The 27,287-nt window shown below is 40.6% G+C and overlaps 3 protein-coding genes across 12 annotated transcripts in view; 2 read left to right on the top strand and 1 right to left on the bottom strand.

Annotated features, from left to right (window-relative positions):
• Nucleotides 1-6,432, top strand: part of gsap (gamma-secretase activating protein) — a 19,934-nt gene extending 13,502 nt beyond the window's left edge. For 2 of the 9 annotated variants that reach the window (XM_035523639.2, XM_081712576.1), the window contains 9 exons: nucleotides 115-176; nucleotides 2,480-2,575; nucleotides 3,351-3,421; nucleotides 3,530-3,624; nucleotides 3,894-4,013; nucleotides 4,810-4,871; nucleotides 5,184-5,288; nucleotides 5,745-5,841; nucleotides 5,916-6,432. In XM_035523639.2, the coding sequence (XP_035379532.1) occupies nucleotides 115-176; nucleotides 2,480-2,575; nucleotides 3,351-3,421; nucleotides 3,530-3,624; nucleotides 3,894-4,013; nucleotides 4,810-4,871; nucleotides 5,184-5,288; nucleotides 5,745-5,841; nucleotides 5,916-6,016 (809 nt within the window). In that variant the 3' untranslated portion in view covers nucleotides 6,017-6,432. Of the gene's footprint in view, nucleotides 1-114; nucleotides 177-2,479; nucleotides 2,576-3,350; nucleotides 3,422-3,529; nucleotides 3,625-3,893; nucleotides 4,014-4,809; nucleotides 4,877-5,151; nucleotides 5,289-5,744; nucleotides 5,842-5,915 lie in introns of those variants that run through there. The other 7 variants (XM_081712574.1, XR_014123211.1, XR_014123212.1 and 4 more) reach the window with 7 other exon arrangements.
• A 184-nt stretch (nucleotides 6,433-6,616) lies between these two features.
• On the bottom strand, nucleotides 6,617-25,031 carry ccdc146 (coiled-coil domain containing 146). Its single transcript, XM_027014269.3, has 19 exons — nucleotides 24,758-25,031; nucleotides 22,643-22,810; nucleotides 17,203-17,285; nucleotides 16,877-17,086; nucleotides 15,379-15,436; nucleotides 15,090-15,266; nucleotides 14,944-15,017; nucleotides 14,451-14,678; nucleotides 14,105-14,291; nucleotides 13,120-13,212; nucleotides 12,740-12,910; nucleotides 12,235-12,323; nucleotides 11,772-11,936; nucleotides 11,183-11,407; nucleotides 10,702-10,930; nucleotides 8,723-8,839; nucleotides 8,487-8,624; nucleotides 7,682-7,930; nucleotides 6,617-7,324 (listed from the first exon to the last, which is right to left on the bottom strand). Exons 2-19 carry the CDS (start codon nucleotides 22,805-22,807, stop codon nucleotides 7,124-7,126), a joined length of 2,859 nt encoding a protein of 952 aa, XP_026870070.3. The 5' UTR covers nucleotides 22,808-22,810; nucleotides 24,758-25,031; the 3' UTR covers nucleotides 6,617-7,123.
• On the top strand, nucleotides 18,922-27,195 carry fgl2a (fibrinogen-like 2a). Of its 2 annotated transcripts, XM_027014267.3 has the most exons (3): nucleotides 18,922-19,693; nucleotides 20,505-21,156; nucleotides 26,817-27,195. In XM_027014267.3, exons 1-3 carry the CDS (start codon nucleotides 19,066-19,068, stop codon nucleotides 27,034-27,036), a joined length of 1,500 nt encoding a protein of 499 aa, XP_026870068.2. In that variant the 5' UTR covers nucleotides 18,922-19,065; the 3' UTR covers nucleotides 27,037-27,195. The 2 variants fall into 2 exon arrangements, with proteins under 2 accessions (XP_026870068.2, XP_026870069.2); XM_027014268.3 differs by lacking the exon at nucleotides 26,817-27,195 and having other exon boundaries at nucleotides 18,930-19,693; nucleotides 20,505-21,455.
• Nucleotides 27,196-27,287: the final 92 nt, after the last annotated feature.

Raw genomic sequence — 27,287 nt, 5'->3', positions numbered from 1 at the left:
GTCTTGGATCACTATCAGCAATACTGTCTGGAAAACAGGCCCTATAAAGGCAATAAACATGTCTAAGCTGTGTATGGGGTGTGACCAGTGATGTCTGACTCTGAATCTCTGCAGATAAAAGAGTGGTTCCTCTGTTTCAGGAGGAGGATCTCCCACAGAGGATGCTGGTGGGTCTGGTGAGTTACTGATTGTTCTAACATCACGTCACAGTGAGAGTTCTGCTAACTGCTGCTCTAAGAACCATCACCAGCAATGGCTGCAAGTGTACTCTTGTCGCATAAGAAACAGCATCAGGATCGGCATCCGGGTACTGATTGTTTAGTTTGCCAGCGTTTTCTTGGGAAAGGATTTGAGATCCAATTCGATGTATTTATTTATCTATCTATTTATTTATTTATTTAGATTTTTTTTTTTTTGGGGGGGGGGGGAAGAATCATCATGTTCATCCACTTCCTTCATTGCATGCACCATCTATTGTTTGACTGCAGCATCAACACCTACATCAAACAGCTAATGCAGCCCTTCTGATGGATACCAAAGATGACTGGTTTCTAAATGCAGCTAATACCAGTGAATAAGTGTAATTGCACTTTGCAGATTCTTTAGTGCAGCACACGACATAGTGGGGAAACCGGCCCTTTATTTTATCCCATTACAAATATTGGGAGCCTTGAGCTACCCCAAATTTAGTCGGATTGGGCATTTGTTTCACCAGGTGTGTGTTTTCATCATGAACCATTCTCTGGGTTAAGACCTGAAGATTTCATAACTTGGAAAAATAAGGAGCACCCTAATGTTAGATGTATATTTGTTACTGAGGTAAACCTAAATCCTCTCTTCTCCTCTGACAGCTGTAATATTGAGTATTTGACTCATGGACTCATATTATTCCAAATGAATCTGGATCATTCCTTGTCTCTTTCCTTAAATAGTTTTGAGGGCATCTGTATCAGAGTTAACAGCAGTGGTAATAGTAAATTCCTTTTAATTGTCTGAATTCTTTTGTTAGAAGAGCTCAAGCGGTTGATTAAAAAATAAATAAATAAATAAATTATATATATATATATATATATATATATATATATATATATATATATATATATATATATATAAAAATTTTTTTTTGCTAATATGTTTAGTTAATCTCTCACATTTAAGGACAATATTTTGGTAAATATATGTGTAGTTGAAAATGTATGTATTCATGAATTCTTGTGTAGGAAATGACTGAGGCTTTGTCGTAGAGACATTTCTCTCTTCTCCTATTTCAGGACAAGTAAAGGATACAGTGCAACAAGTATTAGAAATCAAGAAAAAGCTTTCTTACAAAGATTCCATGCTCTGTAACAAGGAGCAGTTTAGTCTTGAGAGGAAACACTAACATTTAATCATTTGTGTTAATTTTAGTACTCAAATAGTTTTACAGAGGGGGAACCTTCTCACTATGTCTGATTGGCTTGCCTGAATTCTCCTCTGATCACTGTTTCTCCCTAATGGCTGATTTAATTAGTCACCTACTCTACCTCTGTATCACCACTAAATGTCCTGTACTTGCTTACATGACTCCTCACACTGAAGAATCTTGAGCTATCTCAGTGTGTGCCAGCAGAGAGGTTTCTCCAGATGCAGGTGCCTATGGTATCTGTATTTTGTCTGGATCACTATTCTCTGAGCTAACCCATAAATTATACACATTACTTGATAATGCCACAAATATATTGTATGCATTATTGTATTGGGCACATATCCAGATGATCTCACAAACAACGATAGACTCCTCAGTCAACAGGGGTACATCTACTCTCCACTTTCAGTTGATATACCTTCCAAAACTGTTCACTAATAAATAGTTCAATGGGGGAAATCAATTCGGGCTGGCTCAGTAACCCTGCCTACATTTAAGCAGTAAAGCCATACAGTTATATAAAGTACCTACAAAACGCCAGAGCTGTCTATATAAATTTTATTCCTACAGAAACGAAAGCTGAATTGGGATCTGAGCTGAATAGAGCTGCTTCTTCCCTTTTTAGTATAATCAGTATTATAGAGGGCTCCAGGTTGTATGGTTTGGTCCTCTTCAATCAAGACAGGCATCAATATCTTCATCTTTCTTGTCAGTATGGATGTGTACTGTCACGGGCGTAGAATGTGCAGGAGAAAAGGAGGAAACCCGAGTCTCCAACTGAAGAGTTTAATGAAATGAATGAAAACAGGATATAAAATTATCAAGATTTCTACAATCTTAATATGAAAAATGACCACAAATTTTTCAGTTATGGTTACAGTAGAGAAAGATGGGAGAGCACCTAGATCTGATCCGGCATTGGGTTCATCTCTGATACTAGTTATAACTGTCATGTACGATGGCTGACACAGCACTGGTACAGAGCCTCACTGAAAATAAAATGCATCTGTGAAGACAGACATTTGGTAGAATTTTCACCATTAATGGGGTGGTGCATGTTCTTGTCTTTTTCAGATGGTGGACAAGCTGCGTGAACACTTGAACAGACATCTGCCCAGGCTGGGGAAGAAGAAGATTGACATGCTGGCATTGAATTACGTGGCCAAGCTGGTCTGAATGCCATTATCTGACTTGGCTAAAGCCCACTTTTAGCTCATGTGTTGGCAGTTCACATTTACCCTGTGAAGCACAAAAAGCTGGATATGAATGGGTTAATAATAGTTATCCCAAATGCTCACACTTCAGTTGTTTACACCAGGAAACATAACACACACAATTTTCTGTTCAACATGCATTGGTCAGTAATGCACTAAAACCCCCCAGAGATCTGTGCTGAAACATGGGTAAAGTGGATATGGATTTAGTGGGGACACTTCCTGTTTTGCACTGCAGAGAGGAACTTGCGGATATGCGAAATCGTGCAGTGTTTCCATGTGTCTGTGCGTGCGCATGCGCGTGTAATTGAGACATCTGCAGCATGCTTAGCTTGTGGTTTGTGGACCCGGATGTGTGTCTTCTTTGAAAACAGGAATTTAGTGTGAATCACTTTGTCTCATGTGTATGCTCATCATGTAAGGGAGCTCTAGCACTGAAGGACAGCACCGCTGAAATTTCTACTGTTCTTTCCTGGCAAGTTGTACCGGACATGGAGAAAGCAGGCGATGATGTCTCATCTTCGCCATGTCAAATAATAATATACCAGGTGTACATGATGCATGTCACAGCCTGTAAGAAGGAATCACTGGAGTACCATGAAGTACTAAACCATACCTGAAATAATATGTGGGGGGGGGGGGGATCCTTTTGGTGCTTGTGAAATTGAGGTCATGTTGATGTGGATTCCCTGATGCTCCATTAGTAACACGGCTGTGTGTTTTGTGTGTAGCTGGAGCTGGTCAGACACATGCTGGAATCGGTGTGGCTGAAGCTGAATCTGGGGCCCAGTGTGGTCTGCCTGTGAGTGCTGCTCTGATGTCAGTGCTAATGCACGAAGCCTTCCACTGATGTCAGTTGTGTAAACAGTGTGTGAACATAGCCACCACCCATGTCCTGTCTACCCTCTAGCAAAGAACAGGGCAGCCCAAAGGACTGGCTGATGTTTCATGTGATGTGCCGGATTCTAGAAGCCACGCAAGGGCTATGCCTGCCCCTCCCACCTGGTGAGAGATGTACCGCCCTAATATCCACACCAGCCCCTCAACCTCCCTATTCAATTCTCAACACCTCTGCTTTTTGCAGGACTTAGACAGTGTTTGACAGACCTCTGTAAAAAAACAAAACCAAAAAAACCCCAACTTTTCTTTTATTTGAAAGTTACAATTGACAGTTAACAGCTGTAGAGTTTGTGTTATGTGAATTAAATGGCAAAGTTAATAATTGCCATTAAAGCTTGGTAACTGCTGGTTTCTTATCGTGTGGACACGTGTAGGTTATTCAACTCTTTTGACTGTGCTGGGGATGCGCTGTCTACCACGCCACACATTCCTGCAGTATGTGGACCATGGCTTTCTAAAACTCACGGAGCCCTTTGTGTCGCGCCTTATGACAGGTACAATACACACAAACGTGAATACATGTAAAGGAGCATGATTTTAGGAAAGAATATGCACATATGCTACATCACTTGTATGTCTTCATTCATCAGAACAGTAAAACTGAACATTCGCTACTAGAGAAGCAGTGATTCGCTGGGCCACTTTCATCAGATCAGATTTTTCCCATGTGCGTCTGCCCTTCTCTAATCTGCTGCAGCATTTATGAAACATTGGGCAGCATTCGCAATGAAAAAAATGCCCCATCTTACTACAGACATCCTAATATGTGCAATAATTGTAACATCCTCTTAAATGTGCGCTAATTTTAATTTCATTCTAAGTGGAATGCTTAAATTTTAACATGCACAGTAACCTAAGTTTAATTTAGATGACTTATCACACAAGCACAGGCGCACGTGCACACACGAGTAAACAAATAAGGTACCATATCAGCAAGCGCTATACCTCTTTGTAAACTCTCGGCATCAGGGTTTAGTTTATGATCAGTGCACACGTTCAGTTGAATCTGCACCGTTTCCTGGCACTGAGACAACACAAGCAGCTGTTGAATGCATGCACAGTGCAAAATTTGGGAGTTGGATTCTGGCAGACTAAGATTGTTAAATTACAAGGGCACTTCTGTTAGCATTCAGAGTATTGGTGCCATAACCATCAAAGGTACAGAAAAGAGAAATGGGTTCTTCAGTCATTACTTACCGCAATATCAAAAGAAAAGGTGATGCTTACTATAACTGTCATTCTCTCTGTGGATTCTCCTGATCTATGTGTTTCTTTCATTTTTATTGGTAGATCTTGATAACAGTGATGGAAACGAAGAACTAAAATTCAGTGTCCTGAAAAGACTTCCTGAGGTAAGGTCTGTGTGATCATATCTGATAGCTCCACTGCAATTGGTTTCTCAGTAAATACAGACAAGTTGTGCTACATAAATTGACATCACTGTTTTCAGTTCTTTCAGTAATTTCTGTGTGTAATCAATGGGATTTGTGAGTGCAAGAGTTCACCTAATGAACTATATTTTTCTGATTCTAATACTGTGTGTGTGTGTGTGTTTTGTTGTTTTTTTTTTTGTTTTTTTTTCCTGTTGAAACCAAAACATCATTTGGACCGACTGAATGGTCTGTGAATGAGCCCGTCCCCATGTGTGCTCATTTTGGCTTTAGTGTTTGAAGCAGAGAGTATGGCAGCTTTGGGATCATCCAGTGAGCTCAGCATGCATCTCCAGAGAATATGTGAGAGCGCTGCTGGAGAAGTACACCAAGTCCACAGTGAGTCTAGACAGTCAAAAACTCAATGAACCTAAAATTCTAGTCAATGAATCAGTCTGGCCATGGCACATAATTAATGAAGATATATAACATGATTCTGCATGATTTTATCATCATAAAATACATTCAAAATAATGCTAAATATTAAAATGTCAGAGAATATGCTTGAGTGGTGAGTGGAAGCAATCACTGTTGTGTGACATCCACTAACCAGGATAAACAATCAGGTCAACTATTTTATCCTGGCATGAAAACTGAACCCACAAAATAGTGGAACTCATTGTCCAACAGGCTCAAGTCTGGTAATATAGTTTCTATATCAGCTTTGCTATGTTTTTAATTATGCCATGATGGGAGAAGTTAAACATTTTTGAGAGCTTACAGTGCGACTAGTTAGTAGACTACATTTCTGTTGCCCTCCACAGTTTAAAGTTCTGTGTATGATGTGTTTCATAGGGCTCAGTGCAGTTGGACAAAGACAAGACATGCTTCCGGCCTGAATTCCTGCCACTAGCCTACCTCGCCAGTGTTCTTTCAGACATGGAAAAGCATGGTACTTTGTGTGAGATTCATTAGTGCTGCTGTGTAGACTTGTCAGCATAGATATAATTGTTTACTGTATTGTAGCTCCAGACCCCTTCCAGGAACAGGAGAATGTGGATGCCAGATTTGTGGAAGAAACTGCCCTAAAGCAGACTCTGATCAAGCTGGGCCTTGAGGACAAGTAACATCAACCCAAATAGAAGGTGCACGAACGAACGAGGAGAGAGCCAACAAAACGTGTCCCATGTCCAAAACACTGAGTCAGCATGTTGGTCCCAGAAAGAGCAGTGAATATTCAGAACTGTGTCATTCTGTAAACCAGTGGCTAATATCCCATGTGAGTTAACCGCACATGTTGGTCAGCACTGCCAAGCTGCCACTTTGTTCTGAGGAGGCCAGCACGTTAACCTGGAAGGCAAGAAGTTTCACATGGCGGCCAAATGTACACGTTTCTGACTATAAAATGTATGCAGATAAAAACTGCATAACTGTTAGATTTTTTTTTCTAGAGTGTTAACTTTTTGTAATTGCATAATTTCCAAAGGCATTTCCGTAACTGGTGATGGATGTTTAAATTGCCTAGTAAACGTGTGTAAGCTTGGTTTTGATTTGTTGTCAGTAAAATGTCACTTCTCATGGTAGGCCAAGGTTATTGTACAACCCTGTTTCTTTTTTAAAGTTACTGTAAAATAGATCCCCATTCAGTGGATTTCTCCACCCAGTACTTCTGCCTGTCCCTCCTTCAGTAGGATTTCCTGAACTGCACCCACTCCCCATCTCTTGCAGTGAGAATTATGAATAGCGTGTGCCTACCCAGAAAGTAGAAATGGGTGGGCTAGCTGAAAGAAGCTTCTGATGACCTTGAGTAATCCTACTGTAACTTCTTCTGGAGAAACATACAGACTAAAACATGTGGAAAGTGCATTTCAGCATTCATTTTGCTATACTTACATCTGTAACAGTAACATGAAAAGAAACTAAGGCAGACCGGAGTCGGCACCAAACAATTGCTCAGAAGCCAGTCAAGTCTGCATGAGCGATGGGGAAAGTAAGAGTGAGAGCGTGATGCTCTGTTTTCCAGTAATGACTTTGACTTTGGGCTGAATTTTTCACGTGAACTCAGTTTTGGCTAAATGACAGTGGGCCTGTGCTCACAAATCAGAAGCAGATGAAACAGCCATGTTTCCTGCCCTCAGCTGCCGATGGCTTTCCAAGGAAAAGGACTGTTCAAGAGAACAGTTATTTAGTGTATTTTTATTTATACTGTGTGCAGTCAGCATTCCCATGGAGCTCTAGATCTCAATGGGCTTGGGTTGAGGTTTGCGGATATGTCGGATGTTGGTCCCGGGCTCGCTGGGTTTGAAGGGGGCCAGAGCACCGTAGGGCTTGGGGAGGGGCAGGGAGCCCACAGCTGGGATGTAAGCATTGGGTCGGGACTCTGCTGTGGTGTACACTCCGTTTGGGTGCTGACTCCATTCTTCCTCCTGAGCAATCTAATATACATATCAGCAATGTAAATGAATCAGGAAGGTGAATTTTAGTACACACCTAAACTGCAGTAGTAGTAATTTTCACTTAGGCAGTAAGTGCTTTCGTCAGTGCACATGAGGACATGATCATTAGAATTTAATTAATTGAATTTTAGAGCTTCTCAAACCTATCTTAACCTGCCTTATCTGGTCAATATGTTTTAGGAATTGCATTAGAACAAAACTGCAGTCTGGCAGGTGGGCACTAAGGTCTGGGTTGAAAGCCTTTGGTCAGCGGTGGAAACCGCTGTGGCATTCACTGAATGCGTGATGCGAGTTTACATATTTGCTTGAGCGCACGTGAGTGGATGGGAGGCTGACCCGGGCTCGCTCTTCCGCGTCTGCCTGCCTTCTGCACTGGTGACGGAGGCAGCGCTGCCACTCGTGCTCGATGGTGTTGGAGGGCGGCAGGCCCTGCTCCAGCCTGCAGCGGCCCGCATCCAGCTGCTGCTCCCGCGTGCGCAGCTCCTGCTCCAGGCACAGTGCCTGCGCCTGCCACATGGCCAGCTCTGCCACCACTGCCATCAGTTGCCTGGTGCATTCCTTGATGCGGCCCTGGAGCTCGTTCACCTGGGTAGACAAAGAGACACACACACACACACACACACACACAGCACGGAATCTCTGTCTGTCTTTCTCCCTCACCCACCCTCCTTTTCTGGCACTCTCATGCGCGCGCACACACAAGCACTTAAGTACTCCACTTGAATGTAAAATTAAAGGACAGCGTTGTTAACCATGTCACCTTAGGGAAACTCACTCTCTACTACCGCACAATCTTAGTAGTAAGCAAGGATGTTAAATTGTTCTGGAGGAATTCTATATAAGAATGTGGATGTGTGTGTCTGTAAGAGATTTGCTCATATAGTTTCAACAGGACTCTGGTTTGCAGAAGGCACAAACCATACGGGTGTCTGCTTGTCCATCACCAAACACATGCCTTTCTGTCTGTTTTCAGAGTGAGACTTGATAATGAAAATGACAGGGTACTCTGAACTTAAGTGTTTGAGTGTATCTGAGCCATTACAAGTGTATGAGCTAAAATGAGTATCATGAACAGTAACTGAAGCTTAGATTAAGTTAGAGTGTGTGTGTGTGTGTGTGTGTGTGCGCGCGTTGAATTCACCTTCTTTGCCAGTATCAGTGTGTCTTCCTTTCCATTCTCTGCCTTGGTGCGAATGCGCTCCGACAACTGGGTTACCTGCTCATAAACCAGCTCCTTCTCCAGCAGCTGGGCCTCTCTCTCTGCCAACTGTACCTCCAACTACACACAGACAGGCACAGAATTCATGAGTTGAACAAGCACAATCATATAGCTATGAGAATACTTAGTGAGAGAACTATAGTGGAGTTTAACTGTACCTGTTCTATCTTCTTAATGAGCTCTACAGGGGATGGATCTTCACCAATCAGCTTTTGTGATCGTTCCTCTAGATCCTGGTCCCCCAGGGCAATGATGCGGTCCTTACACTCTGACAGCTAGCATACACACAGCAGACACACCAGGAGAGGTCCATGAACTCAGAATTAACAGAGAATCCATTTCATCTTTTTAATTGGTCCCGCAAGCCCCCACAAATTAGCCATAATGATGTACTTTTGTTTGTTGAATTCAAAAACCTGCATTTTCCTTTGACCTAGGTTTAGTAGCTTTAGCTGATAATAGATCAAATGCATAGTTATTACTGATGCCTCTGCTAAAAAAAGTATCGTATGGTGGCAAGTAAGATTACGTTTTTATTACTCAGCCTCTTCCCTCTTTTATTAATTTGTGAAAGGAGAGAACAATTCAAATGTGGAACAGGCATCATTCACTTGACAACAACTAGAAAACACCTTCAGGTTGAGACACCTTCAGAGTTTATCTGTAAAAGATTCTTGGGGATTTTCTATTAATGTTTTGTAACAAACATGCTGTGCTTCCTGAAAGTCATACAACAAAACATAATTTTTTATGGGACAGTTCAGCTTTGAACTTATTTACATAAAGTCTTTAAGTAATTAGACTTATTCATAGAATCATGTATTCAAGAAGATCCTATACATTGTGAAGGCTTGGCTCTGAATGTGCACTGATGCTCGTTTATTGCTGAGCAAAGCTCAGTGTCATTCAGCTAATCATATACAGTCAGCCTGGACACACACACACACACACTCCATGCCAGTCACTTAGACAACATTTCAGCTGCTCCATTTATGTTACAACAGAGAAAACATCAGGTGTCGAGAAGAAGCATGAATGTATGTGCATATCAGTTTTGGCATTTAAAAGTGATGAAAAAAGCAATAAATGAATGGAGGCATTTTTTTTTAAAACATCAGCTCAATCCTCAACTTGAAGCAGACCTGACCAGACAACCCAGGCAGTGCTCCAGTCAAGTTCAGTGTTACAATAAAATATGGGAATGATGAGAAGAACAGAAATCTTATTCCTTCACACAATTCTCTGCCCTCTCAATAATAGCAAAGAAATTAAAACAGGTACCTCAGAGTAAAATTAAGCGTGGAACAACCCAAGCAACAAGAAGACAGATTTAGCCAAAAGAGCTGTGTGGTCATGCAGAGCTTCTCGAAAGTTGGAATTTGTTTATCATGCAATCACAAGATAGGAATTTATCCTGCAGTTAGTTTATAATGCATCCACAACTGCAGTGTCGTGACTGAAGTCACTGTTTTCAGGAAATCACCAACATGTGCAAATGACAGGAAGCTTGTGGCAAAACAGGACCAGGCCTTTCCCTAATGGAAGGCTCTCAGGCTTGCATAAGCTGTAAGAAAATCTCTTGCTAAAGTGTTTGTTTTAGACCACTTGATTTAGGAGATGTTGATTTTAAGAAAGCCTGATGTTTAAACATGGCTCAGTATAAAACTGGGTGGATTTCATCCAGTTCATTTATTATACTCGTCTCTCTGTGCATTCTTTCTACTAATGGTCAATGCTGCATTATCAGTGCAGATAGCAGAAATCGAACAGTTTCACACTTTTCATCTACACAACTCAATATTTACATTATTGTACATGACAATATGTTTTGTTTACATTAAATGCAGATACTGATGAGTGTCTATTTAGATAAATGCGTATATGATTTCATCAGCAGATGTTTATGGCAGTGCACACTAAGAAATTACTTAAAGTAGCAAAAGAAAAAAGGCCTGCATATTTAGTATTTGGTAGTAAGTAAATAAACACAATGTCATTACATTTTTCCATTTTAAAAAGTACGTACAATTCAGGCTTTAATGTTACACAGACTTTTGAGAAATTATTTGTAGTGTTCAATAGTTTTAGGAGAGTAAAGAACAAATCAACTCTACATTATATTGTGTGCTCTTATTACCTGAATCTGCAGTAAGGTGCACTGCTCCTCCAGAACTCTCTTGCACAACACCTGTTTCTTGGTCAGGTTGACTTTCCTCCTCTCCTCATTGCTGAGCATTGTGAGGGAACGGATCTCCTCTTCTATGGCCTGCATCTCCAGGGAGCCCTCCTGGATCACACACTCTTGCATATTCACCTTCTCATAATAGATATGCATCTCCTCCTCTCTCTTCAACAGCTGTGCACTCCTGCCAGACATACCAACCAAACACAAACACACACACACACACTCTTACCCAGGCTCATTTGTGAAGATATCTGCTGAAGGGCAACAGTCACATTCCACCCTTGGCTCGAGACCACAGGTTCACCCTTAACCCACCAGATCGCTTTGTTGGCTAAGGGTGAATATCCACTGGCTCAACAGCTCAGCTGCTGAGTTGTCTCCACCACCACCCTCTCAGCCCCTCATCACCGTGGTGGGCCGCATGCTGCCTCACCGCTTTTTCCAGCTCTGGATGACGGTGGCGTGGCTCTGGCGCATGCACAGCAGATCCTGCTTCTGGGCATTGATGGTGTATGTAAGCTGGTCTATGTTTAGCTTCTGCTCATCTCTCTGCCGCCGCGTCTCCTGGAGTGCCAAGGCCACTTTGGAGATGTCATTCTTCACGCTGTCCCTGATCGCATGGCTGTGGACACCTTTCAGACGGGCCTTCTGCAGCAGCCTGTGGAGGCACCAGGAGAATGACGCTGCTGTGTTGTTGTTTTTTTTTTACCCACACTGCACTGGGGAGTAGCAGTACCCCCTGACCTAAGAGCTGATGTTGCAGACTTTTTTGCACATGATGGCTAATACGGTATGCTACCTAGTCAAAATGACCTCTTTGTGTTCGAATATGACACCATGTACCTGAGCTACATTTTATCTAAGCTATCACTCATTTACACCCATGGCGGGGGGTAAACTGTGTGAAAAATGTTTTGTGTCCGTCTAACACCTCACAGTTATGAAAAGGATAGTCTTTACTGACTGAGTTATGAATTTGAGAGAACCTCTCTTTACTGAATGAGTTATGAATATGAGAGAACCTGTCTTTATTGACTGCAGTGGTGCGCAGGATCTCAATCTCATTCTCCAGGATTTTGAACTTCTCCCTCATCTCTACCATGCGCTGGGTAGCAGTCTGGATCAGGTTCACACACTTGTTCCGCTTGTGCTTGACAATGTCGTACAACTTGGCAGACACGCTCAGTCTGGCCACAACAGGGACACAACAGTATATGGTCAGCATATGCATACAGACTCACTGTTATATGAGCAGTCAACATATGTAACGGTTAGAATTTTTATGATGAATAATATTAGCACAAACGTACAATAGGAATACTAGATAGTATTCAAGCTTTTTCAAAAGGTAATGCAATGTACACTATGAGAAGGAAATAGAAGCTTAGTGTGTGATTTTCTATTTCAATTCCCACCCCCCCTTTTTTTTTTAGCAGCACAGTAGAATCACTTCCTTTTAACTCTTTCATTCTTCCAGGAGCTTACCGTGTCTGAATGTCCTGGTACTGCTTCTTGTGCTCCAGAATCTGTAGCTGTTTGCCCCGCACATCCTGTTTGATTCGGCTGTATCTTAACTGTAAAGAGATTGGTGTCAGTTGGCTCATGACAGCATGAGCTAGCTCATACAACCCATATGCACTCCAGAATCCATTTCCTCTTGGTCGATTTTTAAGAAGAGAACCTATGCAGAGCCTGCACAGAAATCAATGGCAAATGTTTTTGTTTATTTGAAATAAAGCCTGACGTGTTGCCTATATAAAAGTATGATAAGACATGCTTCTGGACATTCATAAGGGTGTGACATGGGATGTTCAGAGCAGTAAATCACTAGGTTACGCTTGACCTTTTCTTCAAGGTCGAGCGCTAGCTTTGGATGCAACTCATCATAGTGCACACCTAAGTGGCTATAGGCCCGTATAACTGATCTGTGTGGAGTGTTTTTTTTGCAAAAATTGCAGCTGTGGTGCAGAAGTGGAGTGGGGCACTGTGCCTGAGCTTTGAGCAGCTCGCGGCTCTTCTGATCTCTCTCGTCTGCTTTGATGTGCGTCAGGGCATGAAGGTGGTGCAGTTGCCCTCGGCGCCGATTAGACTCCCCTATCAGAGCCTGCTCCTGCTCTACACACTGCTGCACCACATGGACCTCAGCATCTGTTACTGACTGCTGCTCTCATGCACACACACGCACACATATACACACACAGACAATGAGCTGAGGAATTGAACAAAAGCTGAACATGTACAATGACATACCTGTGAGAATTTTTCGTGAGAGCTCAAAGGTTTAACTTTACCTGTTTAACTGTACCTTATATCAACATAAATGTCTATCAAACTTTGTGGACTATTAGGCTCTATACAACAGAGGAGTACCTGATGAACTAAGTTCAGTTTGAGGCTGTCTACTTCCTTTTGCAGATCCTTCATTTTCCGTAGCAAGTCATCATTCCCAGGCATTATATCCCTCTGGAAGAAACAAATATGTTTATTAGTGCTATCAAATTTAGAAATGGTATTACTCATGTCTTGCTCTACTGAAATTTATTTTTGTACCATACTCAACCAGTAATACATAAATTATTTTGTTCAATAAGCATATACTATGTTACAGCAGTCATGAATTTTACTCATGCCTGTGAAAAAATGTAAAAGTCATTAATCAGTGATCAGCATATAGCCAGTAGATTTAGATTATAGAAAACAGTACATTTGCTTTACACAGCAAGTAAAGGTTATCCTTCCAGATAAACAGGGCTTTTTAGTAAATAATTGCCTATTGTCAAATAATTATATCGGCTACAAGTTTGAGCTCTCTAACCCTGTGTTGACAAAGATGAAAGTGGCACTGATATAACACACAACATTTCAGATAATAGCTAATGGATGTATTCACTTGGTGTGAACTGAAGTCCCTATATACAATACCAGCAATCAAAGCTTGGCTGTATCTGTGTCAGGAGCTGCACTGGAGGGTCTCAAAAATCCCTTAATTTTAATTATCAGTCTACATTCTTCATTCTAATGTACTAAATATTTTAAGAACTGATAATACTTTGAACACTTTAGAAGTTTGAAGGCTTTGGTGTATCCATAGTGAGGCATGATAAATGTTCAAAGAATGCTGATTCGTAAACTATGATTTGCTGAGCTGCACTGCAAAAGATGATAGTCATATAAAGGAAAATGGACATATAAAAGTCATTTGTCAAAGTTACACTTCCTGTTTTGCAACTATATGTGTGTGCATCACATGAACAATCTATTTCACTTCCCTTTAATTGCTTTAGCCAACCACAACTGTCATGGTATTGTGAGCTGGGCATGGTGATGTCCACTCAGCCGTGCACTAGTGACTGACCTGGGCCTTGGTTTGGTTGTAGTGCTCCTGCGTGTGGAGCAGAGCGTCTCTGGCCACCTTCAGCTTAAGCTGCATCTTCTTGAGGTGCCGCAGCAGCCTCTCCTTCTCTCGTAGCCGGTGTGCCAGGGTCTCGTGGAGGGTCTTCCTCTCCACCATGCTGTGGCTCAGGTTGATGTCCAACACGCCTCTGGGTATCACAATAGCAGAAGTCATCAGAATTAGATCTACAATCAGCCCATTTCATTGAGAGAGAAAAAACAACAACAATAACCACAACAACAAAAAAATGCTATAACATACCGTGATTTTTACAGTATATCTTATTTATCCACTACATTTTATCCACCTCTGTCCCAGGAGGACGGTCTCCTTCTCCTTGGTCATTTCCATCTCTTTGAGCAGCATGCTGTTCTCCCTCTGTATGACCTCAACGTGAGCCCTGTGGCCCTCCAGTGTCCTCGCCACGGCCCGCCGTTCCTCATCCAGCTGCCTGCACTGCACCTGCATCCTCGTCTTCACCTCCGCCAGGTCTTGCAGCTGTTTCTCCAGCGCAGCCTTATGTGTATCCACGTCCCTGTTACACACACGCACGTGCATACACGCCCAAGCATATTCATATGCACACACGCACACATACACACGCATGCACACACACAAGCACGCTGCCTTATTACCTCCATCTTTGAAGATTTCCACATCACCACCTGCTCCTTGACACTTGGAGGTGACTACAGAAAATGCTGGACTGTCTCACAATCCTATATCTGGTATATTTATAAGTAGAGGCTTGAGCCACTTTGACATTACCCTACGAATCAAAAAGGCTTTAAAGTACTTGCATCTTTTTGCGTGTGATTCTCTCAATCTCTTTCCCCAGATGACCATGCATGGAGAGCAGCTGAGCCAGTTCAGCCTGTAGACAAAGACAACATGCACATCAAAGGTCAGGACAAATGGAGCTCTCTCACTGACAGATGGAGCTTACCTCCCTGCTCTCGATCATCCCCTTCTTGTCCTCTAGTTCCTGCTGCTCCTTCTGCAGCTGTTTGGTGCGGGCCTCCAGGTCTTCGGCTAAACCCCTGATCTCCTCCCGCCGCTGGGCAATCTCCTTCTTCATCTCCTCACAGCTCTCCTTCAGGGCCATGTACTTCTTCTCTTCATCCTAGGAGAGTACACACACCATCCAGCAATGAACATTAAGCACACTTAAGACCCGAATATGGAAATTAAAACACAATGAACACTACAACCACCCCATAATGTATCACACTTACTACAGGCTTGAGTTGGCTCCCATAGTCTTTCTCAAGACAAATCTTTTCCTCTTGCAGACTAAAAAATATGCAGAAACACATATCATAGGAACACATAGGAATTTTTTTCCCCCATAGAGATCAGATAGCAATTAATTATTCTACAGGAAAGAGGAACCTAAAAATTCCTGGAAATCAAGAGGAACCTGGAAAAAAAGGTTTCTGTTTTTCAGTTGCAGCTTTTTGATTTTTAGTACTGTTTGTGGTTGCTCAGCACTAAGTGTACATTTGCACCAACAATATATTGTGAAATTTGATCAGAGGAAGTCTTTAAACTTGTCATTTCTGAGTAATTTGGTGACTAAAAATGCTCACAGAGTTCTGGGGCCTGACTCATTTTGAAAATGTTCAAGTAATTAGGGAAAAAAAATAAAATCAAAGGTAGCTTGCATTTTTACACATAAATTGTTCTGACTGTATTAATTATTTGATTCCAAGGAAGTTTGAATTTGAGTGGTTTAAGGCATTTATATTTTATAGAATGAAAAAAGCTGGGTTTCTGAATTGGTTGAAAAATGTGAACTCAGGTTAATCAGTTGAGGAAAAATTTCACCATCAATTTACTGGTGACGGCAGTTGCATAAAATGCTCTCTGGAGCTTTATTTGTTTTTTTAACATACACTCATGGTAAATATTTAATGGATTTCAATTCCGTGCAATTTAATCTGTTTATATAAAAATCTGTTATCATATAAACAGTTAAGCCCACTGTGCTTGCTCAGTGCTAGCACTTGGGAATCAGCAAGAGAAAGGCAGTTGACAGCACAGTAAGTAAGGTGAATTCCTGAACTGGCTACGGATGAAGGATTTTTACAGGCATCCGCGGAAAGTCCATCTGGGTCTTGTGTGCTCACTGTCTAATGGGGTAAATGATCCTTTCTGCTGTTGCAACAGCATGGCCTCACAGAATATATGATTCACTTATATTGCTCACTACAGTGTCATGAAAGAATCTATTGAGTGATGATTTTAATTACACTGAATATTTCATTTATGATTCACCACGGACATAAATATCATATCTACTGATATACAGCCAAAGGCTCAGGGGTTCCATATTCTAGCATTCCTCCCTCCCTTACATATATCCTTATCCTGACCTATGATAAGACTTGAGGAAATAGGTTCCCTCTTCCAGTATGCGTCTGATTTCTATACAAACGTATCTGCTTTTTGGCAGAGGTGTTTTTGGACACAAGGAAAGAAGTGTTGAGAGGAGACAAGCGGAGGGAGAAAAAACAGGCTTGCGTGGTGTTGGCAACCTTTAGCAGCAGACTTCACTTGGCACAGTCACACTGCTATTTATGCACACGCACCCACATGGTTGCCTGGGGTCTTCCAGGGCAAAGGTGATGGTGTGTCTTCACTTGCCTTGTACACAAATGTACAAATATTCATTCCAAAGTCCCAAGGAAGACCATCAGCCAATGCAAGGGTCAGGTCAGAAGAACCCCCTACCAGTCGAGCTGGTACTGCATCTGGTACTCCCTCTCCTCGGCCGCTCGGAGCTCGTTGTGGAACTGGAGGATCTGCTTCCTCATGTGGCTGGTTTCTGTGTCCTGGCCATCTGGGAACAGCTCGGCCTTCTCCAGCTCCTGCTGCTGATGCTCCAGCTCAGTGCGGAAGTGCTTCTCCTCCTGCAGTAGTTTCAGCTCGGACTCTTGAGAACTTTGAGAAACAAGCAAAGCCACTGGCAGTTACTACTTGGTATGAATTGATAGTAGCTGAGCCGTTGTATAGTATGCTGTCTGAGCTGCTGCATAATAGGTTGAGTCAGGTCTTACCTCCTCAGGGTGGCATGCAGAAGATTGAAACTGGCCTTTAGTCGCACCATTTTATCCCCACTGATCTTCCCCAGTGCGAAGAGCTTGGGAGGATTTCAGCAAAAAATAAAATCATTACAAATATCAAGAGCCCCTGAAGAATGAATACATCCAGTTTGTCTTGGGCATGTTTGAGGAGCATCTGGAATACATCCACATGTTTGTAGATTCAGTCAGACCAGTGTTGCGCACTTGTTAGAAAAGTATATCCCCAGACTTGAACAAAAGGACAGACAAACAGACTGTTTTTTTTCTTATTCTCAATGGGTTATCATATCCATCACAAATGGAGAACATCTGTGTTTGTTTCCACTAGAAACTCTACGTCTGAACATGTTTTGAAGCAGTGTAGCATAAAGAGCTTCATACTTTTCAGAATAGTTTATCGTCAACATATGGCCTCGATATGCTGCTGATGAAATACAAATCAAAGGGCCATAAGTCTGTGGATTGACGGTTCAGGTATTTGCTGGCCTCACGGCAATGTCATTTAGGCACACACCTTACACAGCACACAGATGAGACAAATGGACTCAGTTGACAAAGAAAACCTCAAGCCCTTGGGTCCTGCACTGTTGCACTATGTGATAGCTAGGGCATGCAGCCATGTGATATGACCTAATTTAAACCTGATACTTGCTTTACATTTTTCCAGCTAAAGAGAATAGTATAACATTTCTGCATTTAACTACAGGTACTCTAATACCACAAAATGGTTATATCCATTGCAATACCATTTTGCTCCATGTGCTTATCTCTTCCAACATGTTTTTTTTTAGGACTGGAGAAGACACTTTCTTCAGTGATGTGTTTACTGCTTGCTATTATCACATTTAGGAATTTAAAGATATTATAAATATACTTAAAAGTACCTATCAGACACATGGCAGACATCAGGGAGGAAATGCTGGTCATGTATCTTGCCTGGCAGATTTTCTGTGTTGCCAGTTTCTATTTAAGAGTGCTGTTTCTGGAAGATTGTCTGAAGCAGGAGCACTCTAAGCCAGGAGTAAGAGTTTGCAGTTAGCTCATGGAGTTTAGAGCTTGAGGCTTTCATGTGCATGGTGGGCTTTGAAGTAAGACAGAGACACTTATGGATCAAATTATGTGCTGTTTGAAATGTGCACTTTAGCAATGGCTTAAAATGAAAATGGCCCAGTACAAAAGGTACAAAAGACAGGCATTAGTAAGACCCACACTTGTTATTACCGTAAAATATATGAAAACTGGGTAAAGAACAGGTGACAAAAACAATGTATCCATCTCACTATAAAGATTTTTGGACTGTCACTCCCTCTCTCCCTCCCTCTTAATAATATTACAAACTGGCTAGAAAAGATGGGCAGACTTCCTATGAATTAGTCCTGCTTTTAGGACTTACTTAGCACTTACTCAGAGACTGCGATAATGAATTCGTTATGAAACTATTTCTTTAAGAATAGGATCAGACAGAAATACTGACATTCCCCTCCAAACTTAATGCAGATGACAGAAATCAACAATATTACAGAAAGCCACAGAGGAGGCGTGTAAAGGAAGACGGTAATCTGTGGGCTTATATAACTTTTAAAGTGCTATGGAAATTCAAAGAATTCTGGAAAAGGGTGTGATTCCTGAGTCATGTTCTAAGAAAAAGGTTTAGTGTTGCTTCTAGCGCTGTTAGTTCTTGCTGCACTGCTGTGGAATGGAATTACACAATAGTTCTGCCCCACCCACTGTTACACTCTTTGTCTCTGCTCTGATATTAATGGCACAGCTAATGCAGTGAGAGGCACTTCTCTTTTTCTCACTCACACAGCTCGCGCTCTCTTGCTAGACAACACCATGCAACGGATCATGGTGTGTGTGTACAGTCTGCTGGCAATGGTGCTATTGTACTCGGACTCTGTGGACGTCGATGCCTCTGGCCTGCTAGAGAAAGCCCCTGTGTCCGACACCTGCCCTCAGGTGAGGATGAAGCCTGCTGGCCAGTGCAAAGATGAAGAGGAATGTCCCTACCAGATCACCCTCCCTCCCCTTACCATCCAGCTGCCCAAGCAATTCCGTATGCTGGAGAAGACCATGAAGGAGCTACAGAACCTGAAGGAGACAGTGAGACAGCTGAGGAGCATCTGCCTGGAATGCAGAGAGCAGGCAGACATGGGTCTGCACAAAGACAGCACAGAGACTTCTGATAAGGGCAGAGGGGACGTGCATACGAGAGGCCCCGGCAACGACAGCTCAGGCATTGCCATCCGGGACATACAGGTGAAGATGAGCCGCATGGCAACCAGCCTGAAAAATGCGCGAGGGCAGATCAACACCATGCAGGGGCGCCTGGATGAGCTCAGTCACCAGAGCTTGGGGAAAATGGAAGCCATGGTGATCAGTAAGGTAGAGAACATCACCAGCGTGATCAGCAGACTCAACAACACCTGCTCATCACAGTGCCCTGTACTGGCTTCCCCAGCACGTAAGTTTTATATATATCATCTCAACAAAGATTTACAAAGTTATACATACTACAAGTAATAGATAGCCATATATACTACAAGTGTACTACAGGTTATCTATCTAGAAAAATGCAGAACAATCTGAATCAACATTAATGGTTCTACAGAATCTAAGGCATGTTTTTCATTGTAAAATGAGATGATCAAATGTTTCTACAGAGGTACTACATGCAGTTTATCTGTCAGTGGAGATACTGCAGGTCTCTAAAAGAAGCTTTGCAGATATGCCTGTGAATTCTAAAAAATCAGCTGCGGAATGCAAACTAGTCATAATCAATTTTTTATTAACAAAACCGAAACGTGCCTTGTACCAATTTACCAGGAATCCCTGATGAATGTGAATAAGCCCAAGTGAATCCTACTGGATGTTTCCCTCTATCTTAAACACAGATGTTGAACTTTTAAGTCTGGCTTGAACTGAATAGTTCAAAGATTTCTCCACAATATATGCAAAATTCTTGCAAAGACCCAGTTATGTCTGGTGCCTGCAAACCAAGTTATCTAAAATTATGAAATGCAGAAAATTATGATAACAAAATTATGTTATGCGTAAATAAAAAAGCAATCCAAAGGAACTGGTCCAAGATAACATTGTTTAAAAAGCTCATCCCAACAGAACAGCTAAGAAAGAATTTGATTTTGGGTTAAATAGGCTTTTCTTTTGTATTACAATACTGTATTACTACAAAAGTCTTTGAATAAATTAAGTTCACTCTTGAAAAAAGTATCTGACATAAACTAAAAGAACAAACAAATTTCATCTCGTTCTAGATATCAGAGTGCCTAGTGACTGCTCAGACTACCAAGTCATGGGTCAAAGAAAAAATGGAGTCTACCAGATTACCCCTGACCCCAAGAATGGGACCTTTCAGGTGTTTTGTGACATGGAGTCATATGGCGGGGGTTGGACCATGGTGCAGCAACGAATTAATGGCAGCTTGAATTTCAACCGCAGCTGGACCGACTACAAGAAGGGCTTCGGGGACGTACATGGGGAATTCTGGCTCGGTAATGACCGGATCCACCTGCTCACCAAGACGAGAGACATGGTTCTACGCATCGAGCTTGAGGATTTTGACGGTGTGCGCGAGTACGCAAAGTATGACATGTTCTATGTGGCAAATGAATTCCTCAAGTATCGTCTGTCTGTGAGCGGTTACTCTGGCACAGCTGGGGATGCCCTGCACTTCAGCAAGAGCTTCAACCATGATCAGAAGTTCTTCACCACCCCAGACAAGGACAATGACATGTACCCTTCGGGGAACTGTGGCAACTACTACGGATCAGGCTGGTGGTTTGATGCCTGCATGTCAGCCAACCTCAATGGCAAGTACTACCACAAAAAGTACAAAGGCAAGAGGGATGGCATCTTCTGGAGCACATGGCACAACATGACCAGCGAGTACTACCCAACCAATTACAGGCAAGCATTTAAAACAGTCAAGATGATGATCAGACCAAAAAACTATGCACCCTAAGCTAATGTGTGTATTACTGTAGAAAACAGGATTTTCATGCATTCAAGCACCTTATGACTGCAAAAAACACAGTATTAGTAATAGTTGGAAAACAACTAAAGGGGAAACTTAGGGAAACAACAAGCAAACAAACAAACAAAAAATATAACAACCATGTTTGAACAAACAACAGCTAGTCTTGATATGAGTTAAGTATGTTATGTCACACCAAGAGACTTGCATACAGTGCAAATGGAAACATACAGCAAAATCCAGCTCTAAATGTTAAGATCATGACTTCTTATATCTGTCTTATACTGCCATCTAATGTTGCAGCATAAAGCCTTAAGAAACAAGAATGGGTTGAGTCAATAAGGAAATGTACAGTATTTATTTTTTATTTTAAGCACCTTTATAAGTAATATAAAAAGTCAACAATATTTTGTTTAAAAAGATGTTAAATAGCGGCGGCACCATCTAATTTTGGAATGTGTATGACAATATGTTTGTGATCATGAATGACACAAATAGCCTATAATAGCCTATTAGTCTGTATTTCCATATTATCAAAAATCTGAACTGAAGCACTTTAATCACATTTTGGTTTTCTATGTGTATTTTTCCTTGGTTTTATAAGTATTCATAAATATTCAATATTCAAATGTAGGTTTATCATAGCTTTTATTGAACTTTTGCCCAGTTCAGGTTTTTATCCTGCAAAACTATTGGAAGTTTTGTCCTCTTGAATCTGATTTATAATCAGGTTTTGAATCTAATTTTTAGATTAAAAGATATCAGTCAGTAACCATAAGAGAAACATTTTGTTTCATTTATATTATTAGCATTTTGTTTATAAACAGCAAAGTTAAAAAAAAACTTATATAATGATAGAAAGGTTGGACCAGACTGATGCCATCAGGGCAACAAGAATATCTGGGCTGCAGTGGTCCTGATGTCATAACCTGACCAGTAATGGACTTGATGAATGTTGCATGGCAACAAATGGAGTAGTTTGGGATTGAACACCTATAGAAGACAGGCAAATCTAGGATGGGTGTAAGGTGTGTATTAATGTGGCTAGTGAGTCTAGGTGCAAGGTATGTGCTTCTAATAACAAGGGTACATTTAAAGTCATTTAAAATGGTAAAAGAGGACACTGAAAGATAAAAATACACTGGAAACATTGTATGATCTTTGATTTATGTTTCCACACAGGTTTTTGAGTGGCTCTTAGTTATCTCTAACTGATCTGAATATCTGAAGTCTTATTTAAGTCTTATAATCTTGTTTCATAAATCAAGCATAATACTACTCAATTTACACAAAATTAAAATAAAAAAAAAAAAATTAATTCTGCAAATTCTGTCTCTATCTTTTTCTACATTGCCTCATGAAAGGTGTTAGATGAATAAGAGGGCTCATGTGAGAGCCATGACATGTGAGAACCTCTACCTCCTCCAGACACTGCAGGGCTGGACTGGCTGAGATAGGGTTAGGATGTTCTTCCTGTGAATCAGCCTCTGGAGCTAATGCATAGATGGGCTCCTCCAGCTCACTGGAACCCTGCTCCTCATGACCTCCGGCTGAAAGATTGCTGCTCCCTTTTGGATCACTCATGCTCTGCAAACACTCACAAAAAGTGTAGAGTACGTTCACATTTGGTGAGACCCGTCAAGTTTGCTTTTAGCGATGTTTTACTGGGAACCTATTTTGTACATTTCTCTGAAGGCTTCAATATGACATACACAGTGATACAACATCATGGGAAAAAATGAAACATATTCTCTTGCTTCTAGCAAGAAAAAAATAATACTGTTCCACTTAAAGAACGGTAAATTTTAATTTAAAAAGCATTGCCTTACATAGGCATGTAATTAATAGTCACCACAAAAGCCCCAGCTCTAGTCATTGGACCTGCACCATGTTTATATTTTTGGTAATAAGAGTGACAAACTGTAAGGAAATGACAAGGTAAAACTAGCCCAGTCAACTTTCTTTGCACATATAGCTACTAATGGTCCACAAGTAGGGCTGCCACCCGTCCCTTATAGTACCGGATCATAACGCCTCGATAAATAAAATGCTGCGTCCCTTACTGAATCAACACAGGACGTGATTAGTACCGTAATTTCATATACATTGTTTCATAGATATACTACAGATCGTCCTCACAGTACCAAATCCGTTTCACAAGAAACAACTGGAGAAGCTCATAATAAATAGAATGGGGTAGAGAATGACGGGAGAGAGCCGAGTGCGATCGTAAGTGAACGTCGTCTTTTCTCCATTTACGACAACCTTTCTGAGCAATTAAAAAAAAATGGAACCGGCGCTGTGTGGAGCTGGCAAGCGAACTCCTGATATCACTTTACTTCAACCTGTAGGGTACCAACTCAGTGATGAACAAACCTTTGGTTAATGGAGCAAGGAGTGATAAAAAGTACTTATGTATGAGCAAGTAGAGAGAGACATAAATTGCTTACTGGCTCCACACACAGTAAATACTGACTGAACAGAACTGCTGACAGACACAAAGAGACACTTCTTCTGACTAGATGACTGACTTATTGAATAACATATTCCGAGGAGAGAGAGAAAGAGAGAGAGAGAGAGAGAGAGAGAGAGAGAGAGAGAGAGAGAGAGAGAGAGAGAGAGAGAGAATTAACTGCTCCAGAGAAATACATTTTTCCATTTAATACTAATTAGCTAAAGGTGAATGATCGTAATGTTACACTAATAGTTTCCATGTTTTAGGAATGTTTCTCTAGTGTTAGCCATTTAGATAGTTAGACAAAACTAGCTAGCTATGTTTATTTCTCTTTCTGTTATTTGTTTCAGTTAAATTAGTATTACAAATAAAATTTTTAATCAACGAGTCACGTAATTCTCTGTGCTTTTAAAAATACTTGAAATAAAGCACTTTAAACCATATGCTGCTTTGTGTTTCGACATTCTTGAAATATTATAGCTACGCGTTTACATAATACTATTATAAATCCATAAAAACATGAAAAACGTTTAAAAACAACATTTTTAAACTGTAATGGATGGCGGTGGCTGTCCCTTGCTCATTCACACTGATGGTGGCAAGCCTAACCACAATTCTTTTTCTACTCCAGCTAAAATAACGGTAGCTAGCTAGTTAACCTAGCTAGGTTAACGTTAACTAGATTAGCTAGGGTTAGTTAACCTAGTTGGTATTCTAATGATTCTACAGTAGACACAGGACCCAAGAAATTCATAGCGAAGGATGAACCTTGGTTTATTGATAAATATTAGCTAGATTTATTCTAGATTTTCACTTAAAGTCGCAGCGTTTGTTGATATGGAAAGAAATCAAAAATAATGATAAACTCACAAATTCTCAATTCTTCTTTGCCTCATCAAACTACCTAGCTATATAGCAATATATTATAGAATATTTAATTAAATTCATTTAGCTATCGCTAGGTTAGCTAAGATAACCTAGCTAACCTAACCGATAGCTATCTATTTAGTTAGCTACACTAGGCATACCATACTAATTTAGCTAACTCGTTTAAAGCTATTTGACAGGCTTTGACTTACCGTTCAGCATCTATAATACAAGTTTGCTCCATATAATTAAAACCAAACTGATAAGTAAAAAACTCCGCTGTTAAACAATTTCCTAAATCTCAGTCTCTCTGTGGTCGGACGCGTGCATCTGTCCCCATAGCAACCTTTAGAGCAGAAGAAGGAATTAGTTACTGAAATATAATGTCCACTAGAGGACGTCCGATATCCATCTGTAGAACAATTTGCACTCTCATGGCTTGTTTCAAGTGTCCTCTCTCATCATTACGTTTTTAACGTAGTACTTATAAGTGTATGTGTGTGCATTTATATATTTGACGCATAATATACTTTACTATATAAAGTTAACACTATGCGCGTCCCTTCCACTCTTTTAAAAATTGTACATTTTGTTTGGCTACGCTACATTACTGTTAGATTAAAGGGTTATTGACACTAAGTACGTTTTTTGTTCTGATGCGACATCATAGCGTAATATTCACATTAAAGAATTTTAAAACACTATTGTTTCATTTCTGTTATATTTCATAAATGTGTGGCGGAGATTCTCCATGGTTTTTATATATCACCACTAAACAAAACAAACAGGCCATCAAAGAAAAAACACGCAGGTTTTTTCGTTAAACGATAGACGCTATTGCTAGCAAACGTGTTATTCTTCCCGGGCGCGAACAGGATACACTTAGATAAATATACAACAACTATAAACAGTGACCGTGTTACGAAGGGAACTCAGTGCTATGCTATGGTCCTCCATTTATTTCCTTTAACTTTTTAATTTTATAGTCTCTGTGTTGCTTTTAATAGCCTGGCTGCCTCAAATAGTAGGCCTACTGAATGCTGACGTGGGAAGTTGAGCTAGACATCGTGGGCTAAAAAAGTAGTCCCAATAGATATCTAATCAAGAGGGCATTTCACTGTGTGTAATATAAACACCTGCCAGATAGGCTCTGTGAATTTAAAGATTATACCTAGATTAAATTAGCTAATTTTAGCCAAATCTTATATTTCTTATTACCTTTATATGGTCCTATTGTACTTAGGTGCACATTAGGCGAAAATAATATGCTTCAAGGTATTTAACAGCAAATAAAACGACGTGGATGGCAAAACATATGATGGATTATTGTGACGTCTTTATTAGTTCAAAAACAGGCAGGGCTTAGCCACACTAGCCCATTTGCAACAACAGCCCGTGATAGTATGAGTTTATGGGACTGACATACAGTCGGCCTTTTCAGTCGCGCTGTGTTTAGCCCGCAAATCTGAATGGTTCCTTTAAACGTATTTAATTTTCAATTATTCTTTGTCTCTTGATTCCTTTAAACACTGTGTTCTTTGGTTTTCAGCTATGATTTTCTCTTGGTATACCGATTTTGACTAAGCTTCTACTTTGTTTGATAATCCTCTGGTTTTCACCAACTCTGGGTCTCTGGACTGTGTCGTTTTTCATTATGATTGTTGCGTTTGTGATTTGGTACAGTTTGGTACAATTATTAGCATCTTTACTAGCAACAATGTTGATTACTATACTCATAATTTTACAAGACTGTTCTTTCTCCTGTGTATGAATTGCCTTTGTTACATTAAACTCGGATTACTCATGACCTCCTTAAGATAAACAGTAAAAAGTTTTTTTCTTACTACCATTAAATATACACTGTCCAAATCTTGTTATTTCCTCTGATGTTCTTCTATCCTTCTTTATTTACAAGTTAAAAGAGTCAAACATTCTCAGTCATTGTCTCTTTGAGTTTTATATGTAGTTGTTACCGCATGACTAGATTATTGCATTTCTCTGCTATCTGGTATACATACCTATATTTTTAATGCTTATCGATTCTAGTATTCATTTAGCTTGATGGCTGGTTTAGAATTAAACCTATATTAGGACCATTAGGACTAATTTCCAAATAGACAGAAAAGCATTTCTGTAAATTGCCCTGGATAAATGTTGTAAATACACTAAATTAATTTTTTTTTAAACTATTGCTTGAGAATTCCACCACTTTTATCTTCACCCAGATCATAACCTGACTGTAATACCTCTCTCTTGCCCATCCTTCCTTAGCTTCTGGTCAAATGGAAAACATGAAAGCAGGACCGACAGCAAGATCTGCCTTCTCTATCACTGCATCACTACCTGTAGTTTAGAACTCTTAGAGAATTACCTTCTGTCCAGTTTTTTATGCTCTTCCTTTGCTAGCATCTTCATGATACTTCAAAATCTTCTGTGCATTGTGGGAGAGAGAGAGTTACTCTTCGTGACCTACCAAGAGAAGTCCATGTAAATGTACTGTTTAAACATTGTACTGTTCGTTTCGCACCACTAGGTGGTACTAGTAAGTAGAGTGATTTGCAAGATGTGTGACATGTGAGTGTCATTTAAGAGAGCTAATGCGATGTAATGGGCTTACCTCCACCAAAGTAAAATCTTTATGTGCTGTAGTCTCGTTAAGTAGTATTTTATTTTGTATGCATTTTATTACATTGATATATTACATTTGCGCTTTATTACATTATTATGCATTCAATCTGTCAG

The sequence above is a fragment of the Electrophorus electricus genome, chromosome 4, assembly GCF_041902795.1.
Source record: "Electrophorus electricus isolate QZ-2024a chromosome 4, ASM4190279v1, whole genome shotgun sequence".
Lineage (NCBI taxonomy): Eukaryota > Metazoa > Chordata > Actinopteri > Gymnotiformes > Gymnotidae > Electrophorus > Electrophorus electricus.
The sequence above is the reverse complement of the archived record's forward strand: the minus strand, read 5'-3'. Positions and strand labels throughout refer to the sequence as shown.

What these genes read in the sequence shown, in the direction of transcription:
- fgl2a (XM_027014267.3), top strand. Translation starts at nt 19,066, where the DNA reads ATGCAACGGATCATGGTGTGTGTGTACAGTCTGCTGGCAATGGTGCTA. An exon ending in TGTACTGGCTTCCCCAGCAC is followed by an intron (nt 19,694 to 20,504) that starts GTAAGTTTTATA and finishes ATCTCGTTCTAG; the next exon opens with ATATCAGAGTGCCTAGTGAC. An exon ending in TACTACCCAACCAATTACAG is followed by an intron (nt 21,157 to 26,816) that starts GCAAGCATTTAA and finishes ATCCTTCCTTAG; the next exon opens with CTTCTGGTCAAATGGAAAAC.
- ccdc146 (XM_027014269.3), bottom strand. Translation starts at nt 22,807, where the DNA reads ATGAGTGATCCAAAAGGGAGCAGCAATCTTTCAGCCGGAGGTCATGAG. An exon ending in GGATGATCGAGAGCAGGGAG is followed by an intron (nt 15,018 to 15,089) that starts GTAAGCTCCATC and finishes CTTTGTCTACAG; the next exon opens with GCTGAACTGGCTCAGCTGCT. An exon ending in CACTGATACTGGCAAAGAAG is followed by an intron (nt 7,931 to 8,486) that starts GTGAATTCAACG and finishes TTGTCTACCCAG; the next exon opens with GTGAACGAGCTCCAGGGCCG.